Source organism: Saccostrea echinata, unplaced genomic scaffold (genome assembly GCF_033153115.1).
Source record: "Saccostrea echinata isolate AGI-Se365-2 ecotype Australia unplaced genomic scaffold, CSIRO_AGI_Sech_v1 ptg000042l, whole genome shotgun sequence".
Classification (NCBI taxonomy): Eukaryota; Metazoa; Mollusca; class Bivalvia; order Ostreida; family Ostreidae; genus Saccostrea; species Saccostrea echinata.
The window spans coordinates 2,120,001-2,144,056 of NW_026889791.1; the positions used below are offsets into that span (position 1 = coordinate 2,120,001).

General features: G+C 32.9%; 1 protein-coding gene across 1 annotated transcript; it reads left to right on the forward strand.

Annotated features, from left to right (window-relative positions):
* Positions 1-22,182: 22,182 nt before the first annotated feature.
* On the forward strand, positions 22,183-23,515 carry LOC133201147 (zinc finger protein 62 homolog). The gene has a single exon (XM_061336930.1). The coding sequence runs from the start codon at positions 22,346-22,348 to the stop codon at positions 23,411-23,413; it is 1,068 nt and encodes a 355-aa protein (XP_061192914.1). The 5' UTR covers positions 22,183-22,345; the 3' UTR covers positions 23,414-23,515.
* Positions 23,516-24,056: the final 541 nt, after the last annotated feature.

The following is a 24,056-nucleotide window of genomic DNA, read 5'->3' on the forward strand; positions in this document are numbered from 1 at the left end:
AATAAGCATCCCTTGTCGACCTGTCACACCCGTTGTGTGCTCCTTGTCATGATCGGGCAAACGGAAAAAATCCGTAGACAATTTAGTGAAAATAATGGCCCAAGAATTTGTATAAAAGGTCAGTCAACATTCGACTTAATGATATTTTGTATTTGCTGACAAGTTCATTGTATCGACCATAGAATTTGAGAAAAGTTGACTTTCAAGGAGACTGTTGATATTCTTGTTTCATCAACTTATTTCGCAATAGTTTACATGTACCTCGTTTTAGAAATTATTTTTTTGTAGAACATGCTCTCCCTAACAAAAAAAATACTATAGCTAACTATAGAACTATAGTGATAACTTTGCCAATTTGATTTACTATACAGTAAAACTCGTTTAGTACGAACACGGATATAGTAAATTTACGGATATAGCGAACTTACTATGGTGAAATATTTCATTTACTATAATGATAACTTTGAAAACTTTCATTTACTATAGTGATAACTATGACACTATAGTGATCACTTTGAAAACTTTGATATACTACATTGATAACTTTGAAACTTTGATATACTATAGTTAACTGTACTAAACTATAGTTAACTATAGTTTGCTATGGTATATTTTTGTTAGGGTTTGCATATTGAATCAATCGGGAGATATAAACTCCATATGCAGGTGAAAATGGTGTATTGCTACGTAAATAAAGGAAGTTGCCGATGGAAAAGTTGAAGTCAGCGCGTTTATTATAAAGTTTTGTTAAGTTACATACCATCAACGTCTTTTTCCTGTAAATATCCAAATATGAAACACATCTGTTTCAGACTCTGTGGTATCTTTTATTTCTAGCTGAAAGGGACATATCGAATCACAATGGGAATAAATACAGTTCTTTGTAAAAATCATGCAAAATAGGCATGTAGGTGATATATGAGGGTTCACAGAATTTGATGATTTTCCATACATAGTTTTCTTTTGCTGTATTAACCATATATGCAAAAAGAAAAATATTTTGATTTACGGTTACCATGGAAACATGGGTAAAGAATTTTCCCTAGCAACCAGCCAATTTTCAGCTTCGATGGATTAAAAAATCTCTTATATTTCAGGCTCAAATTAAATGTAAATACTAAAAGAATTTCTTTTTCATTGTTGTTATTCTCAAGATAATGATCTTAATAGTTTTCACAATCAAAAATATAGAAAAAAGATTTAAAGATATATCTGTGATAGATGTGGGAATATATGCATGTTTTTCCTTTTTGCTGACTCAGCATTTTCCTTGATTTTGGAATTATTCAATGTCTAATTCCCCCAGTGATGGACCTGATACAGACATCCTGTGTATAGAACATAACAGCAGAGGATTTTGTCTTTTAGAATTTAAATTCAGAAGCGTATAATTTTAAAACATTCCTATCCGTTGCCTATCAACAAAAAATGGATGTTTTGATGATTAAAAAGAGAAAAATATGTAAAATGCTAAAGACATAAATCACATAACTTGTTATCTTTGAATACTCAAAACAAATTTTACAATAAATTGAAATTTTTGAGACCTATCTGCAAACTAGGGATGTTTTACAATTTGTTTTCTCCATGGTAACAGCAATTTCCCCCTTAGCAATACATCACAGAATAATAATTTTAAGATGTTCACGTAACTGTTGTTAAGGATTCTTCAAAGCAGGCTGTAAAATTTTGATTAGGCAAATTTTACAATGCAATTAGCATATTATAAAATTTTATTTTTCACTTGATTTTCCCATGGCAACGATTCTGAGCACATAGCAACCAATGTAACCTATGTAGAGGTAAGAGTCATTCTCTGTAGGAATTTTATCTTGTTTTGATACTTAGAATCAAGATTACAAGACATTGACATGTAAAATCATTGATAGTACAAAATATATATAGATATATACATTTGCAATCAAGAATTAAAAAATCAAACTAAGCATGGCACCATGATAACGGGTATAAACATTTTTGTTTATATCATTTTAAGCTTTATTTCTTCATTTTCATTCAGATCATTCTAAATTAAAAAAAAAGAAATATACAAGCACGGGATTTCATGTTTTTTTAAAAAAAATTTAATGCATTAATGAAATAAATTCATTTTTTTTATTAAAGTATTTTATAAAATGATTGTTTGGCATAGTTAATTTTCCGTACTCTTTTGCTATTCTTGTACTGGAAAATTGATTCTGATGTGGGATTTCTGTGGGGGAAATCCTACTCTAGAGCCAGTTTTCCGGTGGGAAAGATTTTATAAAGGATTCTTCAAAGCATGCTGTAAAATTGTGATTAGGCAAATTTTACAATGCAATTACCATATTATTAAAGTTTTTATTTCACATGATTAACCCACGGCAACGATTCTGTGAACATAATAACCAATGTAATCTATGAAGTCTTGAGAGTCATACTATTAAGCACTTCGACAGTTTTGGTACACAGAATCAAGATTACGGAACATTGACAATTAAATTGATTGTCAATGTATAAAATGAATGTCAATGGATAAAATAAAATGACATTCTGCAATCAAGTCTTAAAACCAAAGCTAAGAACGTAACCAAGGAAACTGGTGTTAATATTTTTGCATATATAACTTCTGCCTGTAATGCGCCATTTGATTCGTTTAATTTTACTTTAAATCAAAAACCTGTGTTGAATTCGTACAATATGACAAATATCGAAAAATCTATCAATCAGCTAGACGTTGCTTTTAAAAATTGTACGTTTTATTGTGATGATGGAGAATCATTTTCAATTTTTTTATTCTCTTCTCCCTTAGAAATATATGTTTTGTTAGAATACTCTAGTTTGCGACACTTTTGGCTGAATTTGACAAAGGGTTTTGTAGAAAAATGTTAAAAAAAAGAAGAAAGAAATGAACAACGGGCAGACGGATAGACAGAAGACAGGGGATCAGAAAAGCTCACTTCGTCACCTTTCCTTATTTTTGTAGTAATGTTCCACTATCACTTGCTTATGGTATTTATTCGGTACTCAAGAGCTTGTTCTGAGTACGATCAATTTTTAAAGTGAGGCATGCTACTCACTGATAAGTTGATGTTACAGGGATTTCAACAACCTCGTTTAAAGTTGGTATTTCGTAAATTTTGTGGTCGTTATAATGACCTTGTTGGCAATTATAACCTATCATTGGGTCGTATTTGGATGACTTGTTTCATACCAATTGTTAGGCCTTTGTTTTTATACTGAATTGACCACGCAAAGTTCCGTCATCCTGATAAATACATAGGTCTCACAGCGGGTGTGACCGGTCAACAGGGGATGCTTACTCCTCTTATGCACCTGGTCCAACCTCTGGAATTTTCAGGGGTCCGTGTTTTATGTCCTCTTCACATATTTGTATTGTTTATAGATTTTATGAGATCGATTACTGTTCGTTATCTTCACCTTTAACATTGAAACTACTGTACAGGTGAACTTATTGAAATGGTTCATTCAATGCGAAACTAGAAAATAAAATATGAAGAGACAAACAAAAGACCATCTGTGAATTTCTTATGTCTGAGGGCTATACATTCCTATCTTGATCATTGAAATAAAGAAATTCAATAAACTTCAGCTAATTTCTGCAGGCATAGCAGAAAAAAAAAATTAAAATTTTTATTATTGAACTGAGCAGTGAATAAAAGGATTTTTTTTTACATTCAAGGTACTAATACAAGTACTGTCATGAAAGTGGGTCAGTTAGCAATAAACTTGAATTCATGTCAGTCTTCAATATTATAAGCCAAACTAAAAATCAGTCCTACAGCCAAACATTTAAAAAAGTAAATTATTAGAATTTTTTCTTTTGAGCATATTTTAATATGATCTACATAAATATATTAGGCAACAGGTATTTCCTATAATTAAGAAACTATTAAGTCTAATGGCTATAACTTTTGTTTCAAGAGTCCCATTGGCTACACTACTCACTTAAGCACTTGGGCTTAAAAAAAACAGAACACAGTTCCGTATTGAAAACTTAAAATAAAATATTGGTCCAAAATTATTTGACAAAACAAAGGCCTAATTATCTAAAGATGATTCCATATCTATTTACCTAATCATGGCTTTACAAGATTTTCCCTGTACATTTGATCTTCTATCGTGGTCCTCACCCTACGCCCGGGGACATTTGATTTGGACAAACTTAAAATTTGCACTAAGGATGCTTCTGAATTAAAATGACTAATCATGGCTTTGCTGTTTTTAAACTTTTCTCTATATATAGTAAAACATGTTATTATATCGAAGTATCAGGGATAGACAATACTAATACATCTCTCAGTTGATTCGATACGCAAGAGCATGCTCTACGTATGTACAATTTCTAAAAACGAGGTAAATTATTGAAAAATAAGTTAATGAAACAAGAATATCAGCTGTCTCATTTAGAGTCATCATTTCGTAAGTTCTGTGGTCGATACAATGACCTTGTCAGCAAATACAATTGATCATTGAGTCAAATGCTGACTGACGTTTTTCATACTTATTGTTAGGCCATTATTTACACCCTGAATTGTCGACGGATTTTCCCGTTATTTCCCGATCATGACAAGGAGCACACGGCGGGTGTGACCGGTCGGCAGGGGATGCTCACTCCTCCATGGCACCTGATCCCACCTCTGATGTTTGGAGGTCCGTGTTTGCTCTGCTCCTATTTTGTATTGTTTAATGGACTTTTGAGCTTGAATACTGTTCGTTATCTCCATATATTTCATTATAAGTTTATTTAATGGGTAGTTTCCCCACACGTGTGAGATTTAACTAATTACGTTTAATCTCATACTTTTGGTGGATACTACCCATAAGATAAAGTTATGTTTTATCCTTGCGTATGCTTTATAAATAGCACTTCCGGTTTTGACACAATCCCATGCTTCAAGAGTTAAAATTTTCGAAACTTTTATTTTTGAAAGTCTTGCGTTTTAACATAAATGATAATAAGCGAAATTTTTGTTAAAAACAAGAAAGATTTCGTTTTACCTCAACTAAATTTCATTTTTTTTAAACTGGCTACTGTAAATAAGAATGTTAACCCTATTTCCAACACCACCAACACGTTCTCACAGGAAACATTAGGCCTATCAGTGAAGTTAGTGTTGCATGATTCATTTTACCATCCAGGAAAGTTAAGCCACTTTCATCAATACTTTCTTACATTATACTACATAACTTACCATGATTCTACAAATAGCTGGCTTAGCACTGTAACCATACACAGAATGATTTCAGAGTAGGATTACATTTAATGATTTCTCGGTCTTTAAAACGTTTACAACACGTCAAAATCAAAAGTTTGTATAAAATGAATCTTCAACAAAATGTCACATATGTTTAAAAAAAGACGCAACAAATATCATTCCAAGATTTCAGAATTTGTATAGATTTACAAAAATCTTTCAGCATTTCAACGTTAACAGTGCGACGTCATCAATATACGCGTCGTGGATTTGGATAGAAATCAATTTACGTCATTTTACAGGGATTATTTGAATTTTTTTGTGAAAAAAGAAACTCTTATGAGATAACTAAAATATATATAATTGTGCGATTAATATAACGTCTATAATTGTGTGACGTGATATTTGCTTTATCCACGTCGTATAAATTGTGTATATTCGCTCGGAAAACATCGGGAATATACACCATTTCAACTCATTTGATAAAGTTTATTACCAAATATTTTCTTAACCCACAAATCACTTAGCTGTAAGCCTCATTTCATATATAATTAGCTCATTATCCATAAGCATGTTTTTCTGTATTCCTTTGTATCATTGTTGTGGCTCCACACTACCCCCAAGTGTTATGAATTGAACGAACTTGAATCTGCAACTTCTGTATTATTATGAATAATTAATGGATTTGTTGTCCTTGAGAAGAAGACTTTTAAAGATATTTCCCATATACATGTACTTATGTTTTCCTATGTAAAAAAAAAAAAATCATTGCCTGATTTGGCCCAAACTCACCCCCCCCCCCCCATCCGGTCGTGATTTGAACAAACTTGAATCTACATTACCTGAGAATGCTTCCAAATAAATGACTAATCATGACTATACTGTTCTTGAAATGAAGATTAAAAGAAAATCATGTGTATTCCTATGTTAGACTTTGATCGCCTATTGTAGCCCCACTCTTCCCTTGGGGGTTATGATTCGAACAAACTTTAATCTCCCCTACCTCCAGAAGTCTTTTTTTCACAAACTTGAATCTATACTATCTGTGAATGTTTCCATATAAGATTAATATTTTCTTACCCATTGGCTCTTCGGAAGAAGATTTTTAAGAGATGTCAATAATTTTTTTACTTTATTCGTAATTATCTCCCATTGGAAAAAAGCTAGGCCCTTCATTTGGACAAACTTGAATTCCCTTAACTAAAGAACACTTTGATGCAATTTCGTTGGAATTTGCCCAGTGGTTCTTGAGAAAATGCCGAAAATGTCGAAAAAGTTTACAGACGGGCAGACAGATGGCAGTCTGACAGATGAATAGACCGATGGATGCCGGACAAAATATGATCAGAACCTTGAGCAATCCGCTCTGGTGAGCAAAAAATGGACGAAAGAAACTCGAAACCTGATTTGTAAGTCAACAATATCAAGAGACATACCAAAAATCAGCTCATTATCTTCAGGTCTTTTAGAGCAGGATTTCCCCTCTAAAACCTTTCCCCCCAGAAAACTGGCTCAAGAATAGGATTTCTCCCGGAAAACAGACTCTTGAATAGGATTTCACCCACGGAAAAATTACTCTAGAGTAGGATTTCACCTACGGAAATCTCACATAAGATTCAATTTCTGGTAGACGCATAGCAAAAACGTACGGAAAATTTACTTTGCCAAAATTTGAACATTCATTTTATAAAATACTTTAATGAAAAAATGAATTTAATTCTTTCATGAAATAATAATTAACGAAGTGCATTATTTTTTTTTTTTTCAAAACTTGAAAACCCGTGCTTGTACATTTCTTTTTTTTTTAATTTAGAAAAAACAATGAGCTCTGAATGAAAATGAAAAAAATAAAACTGAAATGATATAAACAAAAATGTTTATACCCGTTACCATGGTACCATGCTTAGTTTGATTTTTTAAATCTTGATTGCAAATGTATATATTTATGAATATTTTGTACCACCGATGATTTTACATAACAATTTCCTGTAATCTTGATTTTGAGTATCAAAACTCCTACATAGAATGACTCTTAACTTTATGTAGGTTACATTGGTTGCTATGTGCTCAGAATTGTTCCCATGGGAAAATCAAGTGAAAAATAAAATTTTTTAAGATGCTAATTGCATAATAAAATTTGCCTAATCACAATTTTACAGCATGCTTTGAAGAATACTCAACAACAGGTACGTGAACATGCTACAATTATTAGTCTATGGTGTGTTGCTAAGGGGAAATTGCTGTTACCATGGAGACAACAAATTTTAAAACATTCTCTAGTTTGCAGAGAAGTCTTAAAAATTTTAAATTGTAAAATTTGTTTTGAGTATTCAACGATAACAAGTTATATGATTTATGTCTTCAGCATTTTACATTTTTTCTCGTTTTATTCAACAAAACATCCATTTTTGTTGCTAGGCAACGGATAGGAATGTTTAAAAATTATACGCTTCTGAATTCAAATTCTAAAAGACAAAATCCTCTGCTGTTATGTTCTATACACAGGATGTCTGTATCAGGTCCATCACTGGAGCAATTAGACATTTAATAATTCCAAAATCATGGAAAATGCTGAGTCAGCAAAAAAGGAAAAACATGCATATATTCCCACATCTATCACAGATATATCTTTAAATCTTATTTCTATATTTTTGATTGTGAAAACTGTTAAGATCATTATCTTGAGAATAACAACAATGAAAAAGAAATTCTTTTAGTATTTACATTTAATTTGAGCCTGAAATATAAGAGATTTTTTTAGTCCATCGAAGCTGAAAATTGGCTGGTTGCTAGGGAAAATTCTTTACCCATGTTTCCATGGTAAACGTAAATCAAAACATTTTTCCTTTTGCATACATGGTTTATAGTTAAAGAGAAAACTATGTATGGAAAATCATCAAATTCTGTGAACCCTCATATATCACCCTTTGCATGATTTTTACACAGAACTGTACTTAAAGAAACATTTTCATTCTATAAAAACATTTATGGATACTGATAGTTTTTTGTAATACTATTTTATTGCTCCTTTGGTAAGCGTCTCCCCCTTGGGAGAACCCTTTATTTCTGCCAATCATTAAATGCGCATGTGCGCAACATCAGTCTCCATATTTATATTTCATTGTTACCATTGTTTACAATTTCTGTTGATTGCTTATGGATACCAAATGCGATATACAAGCCCTGGTATGCTTTGGTGTATTAATACTAACTAAATCAGCTACATTCCCGTGTTTTCAACTGGATATACACCTTCTAACTGACATGTAATTCCTATATACAAGGAGTGATGGACCAACTGTGATGGCGAGGAATTTCTCCGACCTTGATCACAACTACCGCACTTGATTTAATGATACACGTAAATGAACTGAAAACCTAATATAACGATTGAACGATGTTTGTAAATTGCCGATTACGATGACGTGAAAGATTTTCGGGTGATTTCTTTACCAGTATCCGCATCTGATAATAACCAATGGTTTATAAACAAGGCAATCATGTGATAGACCCCATTAATTCAACACTGCGAACTAGAGACTCAGCCATCAATTCGGCAATGCAAACAAGAGTTAATTTTTAGGCTTTAATGGTGGATAACTAACAAGACTGAGTCTTTTTGAGACATAAGGGCGACCTTACTAGCCCATTTCCAAAGGTCTATAAAATTATGTTCTATTGTGTACAGTAGAAATGACCAACAGAGGAAACTATGCTCAATTTAATTGCGTATCATACATATGTTAATCAACATGCACATTTATACAATAAAAATTACTTTGATAAAATTAATCTCCAGAAAGTTATACACTACAGAAATATTAAGCGACGTGAGTGTGAGCATTTGTGGAAGGAACCAAGAGACTGCTACTTAAAGAAAACTGTCCTTAGTATTTCATGCCCCAAGATCATGAAATTGTTTCAGCTGAAATCAGAATGTGTACAATATCTTTAAGTTTGATTAACATCAAATATGCATGCTCTACGTATGAACAATTTCTAAAACGAGGTAAGATTTTGGCAAACAAGTTGATGAAACAAGAATATCAGCAGTCTCGTTTAAAGTCATCATTTCGTAAGTTCTATGGTCGATACAATGACCTTGTCAGCAAATACAATCTACCATTAAACCAAATGTTGACCGACTTTTTCATACTAATTGTTAGGCCATTATTTACACACTGAATAGTCCACGGATTTTTCCGTTATTTCCTGATCATGACAAGGAGCACACGGCGGATGTGACTGGTCGGCAGGGGATGCTAACTCCTCCATGGCATCTGATCCCACCTCTGATGTCTTAGAGGTCCGTGTTTGCTCTGCTCCTATTTTGTAATGTTTAATGGACTTTTGAGCTTGAATACTGTTCGTTATCTCCACATATTTCATTTGAAATACTCTTTTTTTTTAAAAGAAAAATGATAATGATGATGATGATGATGATGATGATAATAATAATAATAATAATATATCCAATTATAATAATAACTAGAGCGAGCTCGTTGCAAAGCAACGAATAGGTCTTCCGTTGGAGCTGCGGAAGGAAGAAGTGACCTTGAGTCAATGTCATGCCACATTCTAAAGTTATCATGTAAGCAGTCCTGTAAGGGGAAGCAACTTACAATATTTCGCTAGGAAAAACTGTAAAGGAATGTACGCGACCTTGAACATTCCAAATGACCTTGCGTCAAGCCATGACACACTCTCATCATATACCCCAATCTGTGTGTTACCGACTTGAAAAGTTCACAGTGACACATGTTCTTTTAGTCCATACATACAGTAAAAACATCTTATCCTTAGTGACCTTGAACTTGAGTCAAGGCCATGTCACACTCTGCATGATACCAGCAATGTTTCACTAGTAAAATACGGTAGCGAAATTACAGTTTCTCTGTCAGTGACCTTGACTCGACCAAATGACCTTGCATTAAGGCCATAACACACACTGGTTAAGAGCAATCCAAATCTGGGTTTCTGAATGGATAAGTTCAGCCAAGTTTTTTCAGACCATACAACGATTCGGAATAATTTGTTACGTGGCCGTAGGAACGGGGGGGGGGGGGGTACTATAGAAAAAAAAGATACTATAGGCTTGTGCCCCCTCAATAAAAATGCCTGATGACCTTTTTTTTTTGCTTGTCAAGGAATTTTTGGTAGCTGATTGTGCCCCCTCAACTGAAAATGTATGGCTGTGCCCCCCCCCCCCCCCCAACTGAAATTGCTTCCTACGGGCCTGTGTTAGGTTCAACACAATGATTTAAAAATTCATTGAGAATGTTTTATGTCCAGTTTGGAGTTTGGATAAGTAGTAAAACGTGGAGATCGGTCCTTTGGATGAGACCGTATAAGGTCTCGTGTCGGGGTAAGTGCTAGCATGAAAAGGATCTGTCATGCTATAAATTTTGAATTTACTGGGTGGCATTAAATACAAAATTTACAACACGACATGTATATTTTGTATTTACTGCCAGCAGGTAAGTTCGATTTACAACATGACAGATCCATGGCACTTGATTCTACCTCTGATTTTAAAAGGTTCGTGTTCGCACTGCTCCTGATTTATATTGTTTGAATGGTCTTTTAAGCTTGAATGCTGCACAGGTGCTTGTGGACAGGACCCCCCCCCCCCCCCCCAATATACACCCTGGGTCCAAGAATATTTTTATTCGTCTTTTTCCATAAATTAATCTTCTAGTTCACATTTACAATGTATTCCGCGTATGAAAAATCCAAAAAATAACGTAGAGTCATACCCGCGGTATTATGAAATGGAGAAGGTAAGTCACTTCCATTTGTTAACACTGGGCCCCTCTTGGATATCGGGCCTAAAATATCATATACCGGTACCTACCACATGTCACCAAAATATGTTATTATATCTTGTTTCGGTAGATATTTTTTGTCTTTAATCGTGCTATTTAATTGTCTATGCATTCCACAATAATCCGAGTATTCATCGTCAAATGTAAAAAATGAAAGATTGGGGAATGTCAAAGTAGAAATTATACGGAAGTGATGCAGAAACGACACCTAGAGGGTAACTCTCAAGTTCCGAGTTAAGAGTCTAATTCTTTTAATCATCAAACTTTGACTTCGTCAGTTGATGCATCTTTGATTCTAGAGGTGTGTCTCCTTAACACCCCCCCCCCCCCCCCCAGTTATCAATTACTTAATTTTACAGCTGATCATTGTAAAATATTGTAAATGAAATATTTTGAACACTATGACCGATAGAGTCACCAAAGCTAAATATATAGTTTTTTTTATTTAATTTATTTATTTTTGTGCCCCGGAATATCAATTCAAAAGCAAGTCACAGTGACCTAACTTTTGAATTTCATCGTTATTCACTGCCAATTAATTATAAATAGCCTAGATTGTTAGTTCACCAAACCTTGTCATTGATATGTTTTGAGGCCTCAGGATACGTCATTCGACCAAAAAATTGTGACAGTGACAGAGATGTACAAGTTTTCAGATATCGAAGAGCGATTCTAGGATTTTTGACCTCTTAAAGTTTTTCACCCCTTCTTAAATATCACATATACACAATCTGTATTTGGCATGGATATTTACACTAGACACAATTAAGGTACAGGTAGAATAAACAAGTAGAAAAAAACATTAAGATTGCTTTAGATTAAAAGGGGTGAATTTCTCTAAATATTTGAATATATAATTTATATTATAGATATACAATTTCAGTAATTTGTTAAAAAATTATAGTTCACCAGTAGTGATGAACATGGATGCAACAAATCAACGCTGATAATGAAAAGTTCTTTGAAAAAGCAAGAAATTGTTAACTTAAACAAATAATATGCATGTATTTTTGCACCTGCTATAAACAGCTTCCGATAACTTTATCATCGAATCCAGCACCAGCTGAAAGGCCTATATTCTTGTTACAAGCTTAAGAGATTTAAAAAAGGGTTTCTTGGAATGATTGATCTCCGTTCTTAACAGAGAGCCAAACTGATCAGTGATAAAAATCAGATCTTTGTTACGTTCCGAAATTCTAATACTCGCCCAGAATTTCGGCGCGTAACAATTTGATAGATCTGATTTTGATTAGATTGACAGAGAGCTTTTAAAGGAAAACAGAAAATAACTGATCTACTGTACAAAATAACTGAACTACTCTACTGATCTACTCTACAAAATAATTGATCTACTCTACTGATCTACTCTACAAAATAACTGATCTACTCTAAAAAAAATAACTGATTTACTCTAAAAAAAAAATAAATAAATAAAAATAACTGATCTACCCTACAAAATCATTTCGTGAAAAAAAATTCAAACTATTTTAACTCCCATATAACATATGGCCGTCTTATGTACCGCTGGAAGAGGCGGTGATAAAAAATAATTTTAAAAAAGTTAAGATCACAAATAACTAATATATTAAATTAGGCCCCATGACAGTTTTTTTTTTTTTTTTTATTTAAAGAAGTAAATGCTAATTTCGTTTAAAGCAGCAGCACTTTCCAAAAACAAGAAGATATGTGAAATGATAAAGAAATTTAAAAATACAGATTCTGAATTACTTTTTAATGTCAGAATAAATTAAGCAATTTCAATCGTATTGTGTGTGCAAGCTTATTATTTGCAAGTTTTGTAATGAAAATTTGGCCCATTAATCATGTTTTGTTGTAAGCTGGCGACATAAAGGGAAGTAACTCGAAGTACAAGTCGTGCACATAAAACAAAAGTGGAAAAAAGGTGAAGATGGGTCCAGACAAGTCTCTAATTAAAAATATTTAGAAACCTTCTTAAAGAAAAAATCGTAGATGATAAAAATAAACTGAATATTTATATATAATGTGACTTTTCCATGGTCTGAAAAATTGGTCAGGACATCCAGCCAATTGTGGTTCCCCGACACGAATTTCTAAAATATTAAGAAAATGTAAACTTTCTACGATGCTTAAACATTACATGTAATTCCACCTTTCTGCAACCACCCTTATTAATCTATACAATTTTTTGTTACTAAAAATCCAATTATCGTGAAACTTTGAATGAAAAATAAAAATCTATGCGGTGAAACTTACTCATTTTACTTATATAAACATGATTTAAGTTTTTATTTTCAAGATTTTTGATAAAAGTTTGTTTGTATCATTTGTCCTTAAGGGTCAGTTATCAGTGATAAAGTTGAACTCTGTATATCGTCATAAAATTACATAAAAATCAAAGACGATGAATTATCGGAAAGTATAGAAATAAGAATTAGTAATAGATAAAACAATATGACTAAAATCAGATCCTTTGATCCGCTCACATAGATCGCTACAATTTCAATCAGATTGTAGATAAAAGAAATAGAAGTCAACTTACAGTCTCTAGCTGTCCTTAATTAAGTCTTGTTTCAAAATTAGTTTTCTTATATAAGGATTATCAAAATATATATGTAACTCTCTCAATGGGCTAAAGATGTCTACCCGATACACAAAGAGATCGGCTGGAAAAGGTCCCTAGCCAATCGCAAGTATGGTTATAAAATTGACCAATGATATTATATACCCTCGGGATCGATTGTACTTTCTTTGTATAAAGCATCTTCTGCTCTCACGTGGCAAAAAATTAAAAAAAAAGAAAGAATACAGGTATATAAGATATACACAACGACTGGAGGCTAAATGTCAATCAGTTTCTAGTATCCAATCCCAGGCTTACTTTCAGCTGATTGACAGGGGTAGACAGACCAGGTAAATTTGAAGGCGGTGCTTTCCTTCCCTGTAAGTAGAGAAAAACTTCTTTTTAAAATCTTTTTATGGAGACTGCTAAGCTAAGTCACTCAGGTAAGACTCATAACACCCCTTTTTAACATTTATGCTTTTAATACCTTGAAAAACTTTAATAGATTTTTTTTTTTTAAAGCACCGTCAAGGAATTATAAAAGCTAGGGTACATGCATCTTATTTATATTTTTTTAATACATTGAAAAAAATTCATAAAATTTGAAATTAAAATTTACATGAATAAAATATATATAGACATTAAAAAAAACACGTGTTTCCTATCGTGTTGTATTTATTTATTTTTTTGGTCGACTCAGTACTTTTTGTACTTTGATTTATATTTATATATTGGAATCGGGTTCGACATTTCTGTGTATAAAAACAGAAAATCCATTCCACGGGGCTGGGAAAGCCCAAAGGTAATTTCTCTAAATTAACTTAATTTAACAAAGAATTGTTTGATTCTTACAAACATATAAGCAATTTGGGCATTATCCTGTTATTCGCTCCGCGGGGTGAATAATATTTGACGTTATTGACGTTATGTCAAAAGAAAACCATTGGTCGATGTGAGGTCAGTATTAGAGAGTTTTATAGGCGGAGGTGCTACTAAATACAGGAAACGGAAATCAAGAGTTCAGGACTGAATATATATGTAGCCTACATAATAAACATACAAATTTCAAGCGTTGTTTTATATGTTATCCTCACAATATAAAATAAGAAATTTATAAATGAAATTTGAAAGTTTGCCTGTGTGCATAAACATTTTATGCAAGGACAAAGGGCCATACTTATTCGCACCGGTGCGAATAACAGTAGTATATATATACCGACGATCTTTCCATTTTCAAGCTAAAATGCTCTGGAAAGGGAAGACTTTCCGGGAAAAGGGTTTCTTTGGGGGAGAGTATACAAAAAATGGGGCTTGGAGTTTTTTGGGGGATATTCATTCTAAAATTGACATTTTATGAAAGGACAAAGGGCCATACTTATTCGCACCAGTGCGAATAACAGGAGTATATATATACCGACGATCTTTCCATTTTCAAGCTAAAATGCTCTGGAAAGGGAAGACTTTCCGGGAAAAGGGTTTCTTTGGGGGAGAGTATATAAAAAATGGGGCTTGGAGTTTTTTGGGGGATATTCATTCTAAAATTGACATTTTATGAAAGGACATAGGGCCATACTTATTCGCACCGGTGCGAATAACAGGAGTATATATATACCGACGATCTTTCCATTTTCAAGCTAAAATGCTCTGGAAAGGGAAGACTTCCCGGGAAAAGGGTTTCTTTGGGGGAGAGTATATAAAAAATGGGGCTTGGAGTTTTTTGGGGGATATTCATTCTAAAATTGACATTTTATGAAAGGACATAGGGCCATACTTATTCGCACCGGTGCGAATAACAGAAGTATATATATATCGACGATCTTTCCATTTTCAAGCTAAAATGCTCTGGGAAGGGAAGACTTCCCGGGAAAAGGGTTTCTTTGGGGGAGAGTATATAAAAAATGGGGCTTGGAGTTTTTTGGGGGATATTCATTCTAAAATTGACATTTTATGAAAGGACAAAGGGCCATACTTATTCGCACCGGTGCGAATAACAGGAGTATATATATATCGACGATCTTTCCATTTTCAAGCTAAAATGTTCTGGAAAGGGAAGACTTCCCGGGAAAAGGGTTTCTTTGGGGGAGAGTATATAAAAAATGGGGCTTGGAGTTTTTTGGGGGATATTCATTCTAAAATTGACATTTTATGAAAGGACATAGGGCCATACTTATTCGCACCGGTGCGAATAACAGGAGTATATATATACCGACGATCTTTCCATTTTCAAGCTAAAATGCTCTGGAAAGGGAAGACTTTCCGGAAAAGGGTTTCTTTGGGGGAGAGTATATAAAAAATGGGGCTTGGAGTTTTTGGGGGGATATTCACTCTAAAATTGACATTTTATGAAAGGACATAGGGCCATACTTATTCGCACCGGTGAGAATAACAGGAGTAATATATATATACAGACAATCTTAATTTAATTCCATTTTCAAGCTGAAATTCTCTGGATTTTGGGGGGATATTCATTGTGAAAAAGGCATTTTATGGATGAAAATAGAGTTATACTTATTCGCACCGGTGCGAATGAACAGAGGTAGATTTTTTACAAACGCCATTCTCAATTGTTTAGCAGTGTTTACTGAACCATAGGTGAACGCTATTCATGCATCTGTTAGTCTTTCCTATTGTTAGGAGTAAATGTGAAAGCGTATTTTTCTTTAATTGTTGTTATGGCATTGAATTTAAAGGTCAGATACAGTAAAGATCGAAGAAATGATATCATGTATGTACAGAGATATATTCCCTGTTCAAATGATATTATGTGCTTTGTAAATTCACATAAATATAGAGTACTGTGTCTCTGCAAACGCATGGCTTCCTTACCTAATAGAAATTATAATTGAAATGGCATGAAAATATGGTTTATTCCGTTACAGGTGTATAAATAAACATAAAATATATCATACAGTTGAGTACATGATTAATTTCCTCAGTTTTAATTAAATTAACGTGTAAACAAACAATAGATAAAACATGAAGATAATTATGGTTTATTCCGTAATAAAACAAGCATGAAAATATAATATATTTCACTTTATTCCCTGATAAATGAATGAACATGAAATTATTAATGAAAATAGGATTTATTCCGTTACATTATATAGAGAGTAATTAACTTGATGAAATTTATTTCCTCACGCAAGAGAAATAAAGAAATCCACGGAATAAACGCTCTATATTATCTCACATTTAAAATTTCACTCGATACTGAAATTTAATCGGGGTTAAAAAGAATTCCGACGAAATAAACGCTAATTTCTTAAAATATATATTCTTTCAAAGGGAGGTTTAAATTACGAAAAAACGTCATTTAATTGGGGTTTAAGAATATATGATAATCAAAGAAAAAATTACGACGGAATAAAGGCTAATTTCTTAAAATATATATTCTTTCAAAGGCAAGTAGAAAAACATAACGTCAACAACGTCAAATATTATTCACTCCGCGGAGCGAATAACAGGATAATGCCGCAATTTGTTTCTTGTAAAAAAAGATATCACTGCAACGAATTTAGACATCGCTGATAAAGATTTGAGAAAATGGTGTGTTTACTCAGAGACATAATACAAAAAATAGTTTTTTTTATGTCTCTAGTTTCCTGTAAGAAGATATTTTTGCATGCGGGAAGAATTGATTGGTACATACTAAAGACCTGACATTGACCTGATGAAAAAATATCATATAAAATTATCAATTTAAACATTATATTTCATATCTTGGGTGAAAATTATTGATTTATATAAAGATGATACTATACTGATTTGCACGTAGCCAGAATGGAAGTGAAGTGTACGCAGAGAACGGGGGATGGAGGGTGCTTTCCAACTTTCACTAATCAAAATTTTATTAATACGTTACCAAATTACCAGATTGAAAGGTTAGGTTTGGAAATAAGTGGGGGGGGGGGGGGGGAGGCACCCCTCTGCCTCCTCCCCCTAAACTATGTCCCTGCTGGTGAGGGCCCAGAAGCTCCTAAGTTTTACCAAATATTTCACTCATTTCTTGCAAAATAAAAAGATACTAGTTTGAAATTTAGCGTTTGTTTAGCAAATAAAAGACATACAGTAAAATTTATTGTTTTAACGCAAAGTTAACATATAGCAATATTTATTGTTTTTTCGCAAAGTTAATACTTCCATGGAAAATTACTGTACTTGTAGTTTAGGCTAAATATTTAAACGGTATATATTGGTATCATAGACTCTTTCTTAAACATTCAAAAACGCGTATACTTAATTATTGATAACTATTAGCAAAAAATACCGTATTTTAAATCATGTACTAGTAAATCATGGCATTCAACGATGTGTTTGAATTTTAATTTCTCAAAGATTTTTTAAAATTAATGTCAATGTATTAAAGAACAGTTACAATTTAACGAATGATTTATTGGAAATTGGCAATGATTTCATAAAGGATTTCAATTTTTTTTTACACAGTCATATAAAATAAAATTTCAGTTGAAACTGTATGATACAAAAATAATTCATAACACGAATATTTGTTGGATGAAAATGAGATTTTTTTCTTTGAATCTCCTCTCTCTCTCTCTCTCTCTCTCTCTTGGTCAAATGATGTGTACGCACTTGCGTATTTGCGTATAGGCAGCTACGCGCCTGCTTAAATACACCTTTAGGGGATAATACTGAGAATTATTTCCTTGTATCAAGGTGTATATTTACAAAACTTGATGACCTGATATTTCTAGTGAAAACTTGATATTTTAAAAGACACAATATTTATGACTTGCATCTGATGTTTTAAATGACTGATATATTTTTATAACATTCTTTAATAGGGAAAGTATGTAACTTGTGAAATTAGTTATATCAAGGATTTTTTTGGAAGTATATTTTAGATATGTACTCATATAGCATGACTCAAAATCGCAAAGAAAATGGGGGGTCAGTGTGCATCTTACTGAGCCACAGTACAACTAAATTGACCTTTTTGCACTTAAATTGTAACTCTTTGGTTAATCACTTTAATTTTTATCATATGTTATCAGATGTACTTATGGCAATAAATATAATCTTATTTTACGTAAAATGGTTTGAATAATATTCATCATTGAACAAATCATGCAAATTAATGTGCATAATGTGTGACCTTTTTGCACTTAAAAAGTTTCATATTTGGGGTATAAAAAATCTAAATAGGCAATTAAATATTTTCTTGTATCAAACTTTTTATGACTTAAGTGCTGATCGGTGAGAAGTGTCGTGTTGGTTAAAATAATGAAAGAAAAAGTTGGGGTCATTGATGTAAATTCTGAGAAGTCGGTCAAAATGTGCGATTTTCAGACAAATAATGGTGGAAATTTTATCTTGACTTTCTTAATATATCTTCATTTCTTGGCAAAGTCTGTTGAGTGAATGTGTAAAATTTGTTCTTAATATATAAATTGAGACCGATAGTTAATATTCCTAGTGTATCATAATGGAAAATATTCTGTAAGTAAAAATATTTGGGGCTAAAGTTCCAAGATATCAAATTTAATTAACAAATGTGTAGATTTGAAGAATTTTCTTCTAAATATCCTTCCACCAAAAGAAATAGAATTCTGACTGAACTTTTCTGAAATGCTGATGAGTTACATACCTTAAACATATTTAAATATTTTTGAGACAAAAATATTTGCAGCAATTTATGAAAAAATTGACTTTGAACTACTGATAATTTTTCTACTAAAGACCTGATATTTTTGAATGACCTGATATATTTGAATGATCTGATCGGTTTAAATGATCTGATTTATTTTTATAACATAGTTTTAGGAAATTGAAACAGATTTCAATGTTAATGAAATATGAATATTTGCAGCAATTCATTTAAAAACATCAGGTCTTTAGAAATATCAGGTCATTCAAAAAATCAGGTCATTTAGTTTTGTGAATATACTTTGATATAAAGCAAGAAATCAAGATTCTGTCTGGTGTTTAGCGAAATTCCGCTAATTTGAAGCCAAGAATCTGATATTTATGAGTGTTTTCAGTACTTCCTTTTTTGCCGCAATCAGTTTCCATTTTTGTCCAGATAAAAAATTAAAGTATCGTCCGTGTTTTCATTTAATCTGCATCATCCAGACTAGTCCAGACGTTTGCTTTTATCTCCAAGTAAGGTAAACACAAACATAGGGATGATTCAGACTTCCTTTCAATGGTGTGGTGGTTCATTCAGCCAGGTCAGGATCTGAAAGTTGTTGAACAAACTGTCACACTTCAATTTTTGTCACTCATTTAAACTTATTTTGTTGATAAAGCCCATATTTTGTCAGCCCCTTGACTCCCAAACTATTTTAGATATTTTTGCCAATTCACATAATCCTCACTGATAAATGCACATTTTGTGCATGGCATTTGAAATTTTGGCTGCCTGCGGGAGCAGTCATGGCGTCACTACACATCTAAATCAGTTTGTGTGTACAAAGGCATATGAGTTTACACATTGATAAATACTGCGGGAAAAAAGAATGTTTAATCATATATTAAATTTGTTATAACAAATTTAATTTGTTTATCAATAAACAAATTCTGCAATTCATTATATATTGGATTCATAAATATTGTACTATGGACCCAAAATGTCAAATTCAATTAATTTGAACAAATACAAGACTTTGTTTAAATGAATTTGATTGGTGATAATACAATTTCAGTCCCCTACTGGTGAAACCGGAGTGGACTATAGGTTTTCTCTGCATCTGTCTGTCTGTCTAGCTATCTGTCCCTCTGTCTGTCCCTCTATCAGTCTGTCCCACTTGATTTTCCACACTTTTTTCCTAAACGCATGCAAATACATGGGCTGACAAATCCCATTGCCCGACGCCCGGGGCTAATGAATTTTACGAGAGGGCAAGTGAAATTTTATCAACCACCTGCCTGTGGGCAAGTGACTTAAAAAAACAAAATAAATATTTAAAAATAAGTCATAGATTTAATTTTGGGCATGTTCCACTCAGTATTTTTCTTCCTATTTTAAAATTTTAAATATATATAAATAGAGTATTAGTTTATGGTTGCATGGGCAAGCAAAAATTCAGGTAGGGCAAGTGAATTTTCACCATACACTTGCCCTTGGACAAGTGCCCAAAAAAATCTATTTGTCAGCCCCTGAAATATTGAGCTGATTTTTGGTATGTGAGTGTATCTTGATGAGTTACAGACCAAGTTTTCATTTCATTCTGCTTCATTGATTTTTGATGGAATTAAGACCTTTTCAATTTTTAAGGGTTTTCCACAATTTTTTTTCTAAACGCTTGCAGATATTGAGCTGATTTTTGGTATGTGACTTTATCGTCTTGATTAGTTATAGTTCAAGTTTGCATTTTGTTCCACTTCAATGATTTTTGATGGAATTATGGCATTTTCAATTTTTAACGGGAACCAGATTACACTTTGCCAATAGGGGACTAGTATTGCTAATGCAATACTCTCAGAATGCTTGTTAGAATTTGTTATAATAAAATTAATCTGTTATAGCGAGGTTTTGAATTTGTTATTATGATAATATAATAAATCTGTTTTAACAAATTTAATTCATTATATGGAAATCAAAAAAACTGTTTTAATGAATTAAATTTGTTTTGACAAGATCAACAATTTGTTATATCAACATGATCAAGTTCAAATATATTTTTTCATAGGTCCTTAATCTGCTTTTTAAGGCATAAATTCTGACAATTGTTATTCATGTTATTTATATGAACTAACATAAATCTATTAGATCAGGGCTCGACATTAACATTTTTTCCTACTTGTCCATTCGGACAAGTGACCAAGACATTCACTTGTCCGAACTTCAACTTCACTTGTCCGAAAATTTTTCAATAGAGATCTAATACTGTCAACTTGAAAACTAAAATAAAGTCCATTACACATGGCATGTGCTTGATTGATTCGTGATGTTATTGATAAATACAAAATACACATAAAACGAAATTTTATCTAGGCTTTCTGTCCTGACAACAACATAAATGTCCACAGTCATTCGTTAAGTTCGTAAGTCCCATGCCTTTTCAGTAGTATGCAATTAGTGAACTTCGATCCCGATCGAATGTGAACTCAATTTACGATCTCTATCGGAATCGAAGTCCGGTTTTTATGTACAGCTTCCGTCTTCAAACTGCCGATTAACTTTCAAGAGTCGTTATTTTTATTATGTAGAGACTCTTTTACATTAAAATGCACTTGTCCAGTCGGACAAGTGCCCGGCAATATTCACTTGTCCGTAATTTTTTTTCACTGGTACCGGACAAGCGGACAAGCGTTAATGTCGAGCCCTGTAGATATGTTGAATTTTTCTGACACAAGTTTGTAATTATTATCCTAAATTTTACATTTCACAAGTACCTTGATCTAGTATTAAAAATGATTTCTTTGTCAAATTTTCAGGGGGAAAAATACAGCTTGTTCACCTAAATCACACATTCAAAGCGATGCTGAAAAGTTGAAAAATTACAGTGCTGATAACCAACAGAAAAAGACAAAAATTTAGAAAAAGACAACACTTTTAATATGCATAAAGCCTTATGAATGTATCATCTGTGGAAAAGTTCTTGACTCATTCAGAACATTTAGGGAAACACTTCAGGACAGATACCATTAAAATACCTTCTGAATGCATTTTTTTTTCAGAAAACATTACATAAAAAGACACATCAACACACAACTTGTATAGCGATTTTAAATAGATGCATCAATACACCTGTGAAGAAAGCCAAATGAATGTAACATTCGGCTTGTGAGAATCAACTTGTTCAGATAAATTACCACAAATGGGAACTGATACAGGAGATAAACTTTGTAAGTGTGATGTGTGTGGGAGTGAATTAAGGGAAGCAGGAAGCTTAAAGAAACATATGAGGATACATACTGGTGAGAAGCCTTATGTATGTGGTATATGCGGAAAGGCATGCAGCATATCGAGTTCCTTAAGAACACACATGAGGAGACACACAGGTGAGACGCCGTACAAATGTGAGCAGTGTTGTCAGGCATTCATGCAGGCAAATGCCTTACGCAGACATATGTGGACACATGCAGGTTATAAACCTTTTGAATGTAATGTGTGTGGGAAGGTATTCATCCAATCAAATGTCTTACAGATACATATGAGGACACATACAATTGATAAATGTGATGTGTGTGGGAAGGCATTCAAGAAATTATCTATCTTAAAGAGACACATGTTGACTCATTCATTTGATGGACCTTATAAATGTGATGTGTGTGAAAAGACATACAAATGCTTAAAGAGCTTAAACATACACATAAGGACACATACAGGTGATGAACATTATAAATGTGATTTGTGTGAGAGGGTTTTCTCTTTACCAAAGCACTTAAAGCGACACGTCATGAAGACACATGCTGATGGAGATCCCACTGAGTGTGATGTGATCGGGAATTCAGAGAGAGAAAATACATGTGATGTGTGTGGAAAAGTACTTGGTGATTCAATGGGTTTACAAAGACACATGAAAATACATAAAGGAGAAAATCCTCATTCGTGTGATATCTGCGAAAAAACATTTCGTGAAAAGGTGCACTTGAAAAGACACAGAACGACGCATACATTTGAAAAAGCCCATAGTTGTGATGTCTGTGGGAAAGAATTTAAATATCCAGATGGTTTACAAAGACACATGAAAGTACATAGAGAAGAAAAATCTCATTCGTGTGATATCTGCGGAAAAGCATTTCGTGAAAAGTCACACCTGAAAAAACACATGAAGACGCATACGTTTGAAAAAGCCTATAGTTGTGATGTCTGTGGGAAGGAATTTAAGTACCGAGATAGTTTACAGAGACATATGAAAATACATAAAGGAGAACAAACCTAAATTTGTGTGATGTATCTGGAAAACCTTTTATTCAGAAGACATATTTGAAAAAAAAAACATGAGAAGATACATAGAGGTGAACAAATAAAGAATTAAATGTGATTTGTGTTATAGAGAAAAACATGAAAAGGCACATGAAAACACATATTAGAGAAAAAAATTACAAATGTGATTTGAAAGGGAAATTCATGTGTTTATTGAGCATGTTGATAAGGGATAGGAACAGGCATGCAAAAAATCTTGAAAAGTGTCATTTGTTTCAAGGAAAAAGACTCAAGTATAACATAAATACAAGCATAAAAAGCATAAAAGATAAGCATAAAAAGTTATTACCTTGATAAACTTATTAAGCCTACCCCCCCCCCCCCCCCCCCCACACACACACACACACAAACACAACTCCTTGGAGATGACCTGAAAATGCGATAATAATACTTTTTTTTTTTTTACATATTCCAATAAACATAACTATTGGAATGTGAAAAAAGGATCATTGTCATATGTGTCCCTTTTAGTTTCACCTGAGCTTTTCTGATCACCCATTGTCTGTCCATCTGTCCTTCTGTAAACTTTTCACATTTTAATCTTCTCAAGAACCATGGGGCCAGTTTTAACCAAAGTTGATAATAAGGGTCCTTGTGTG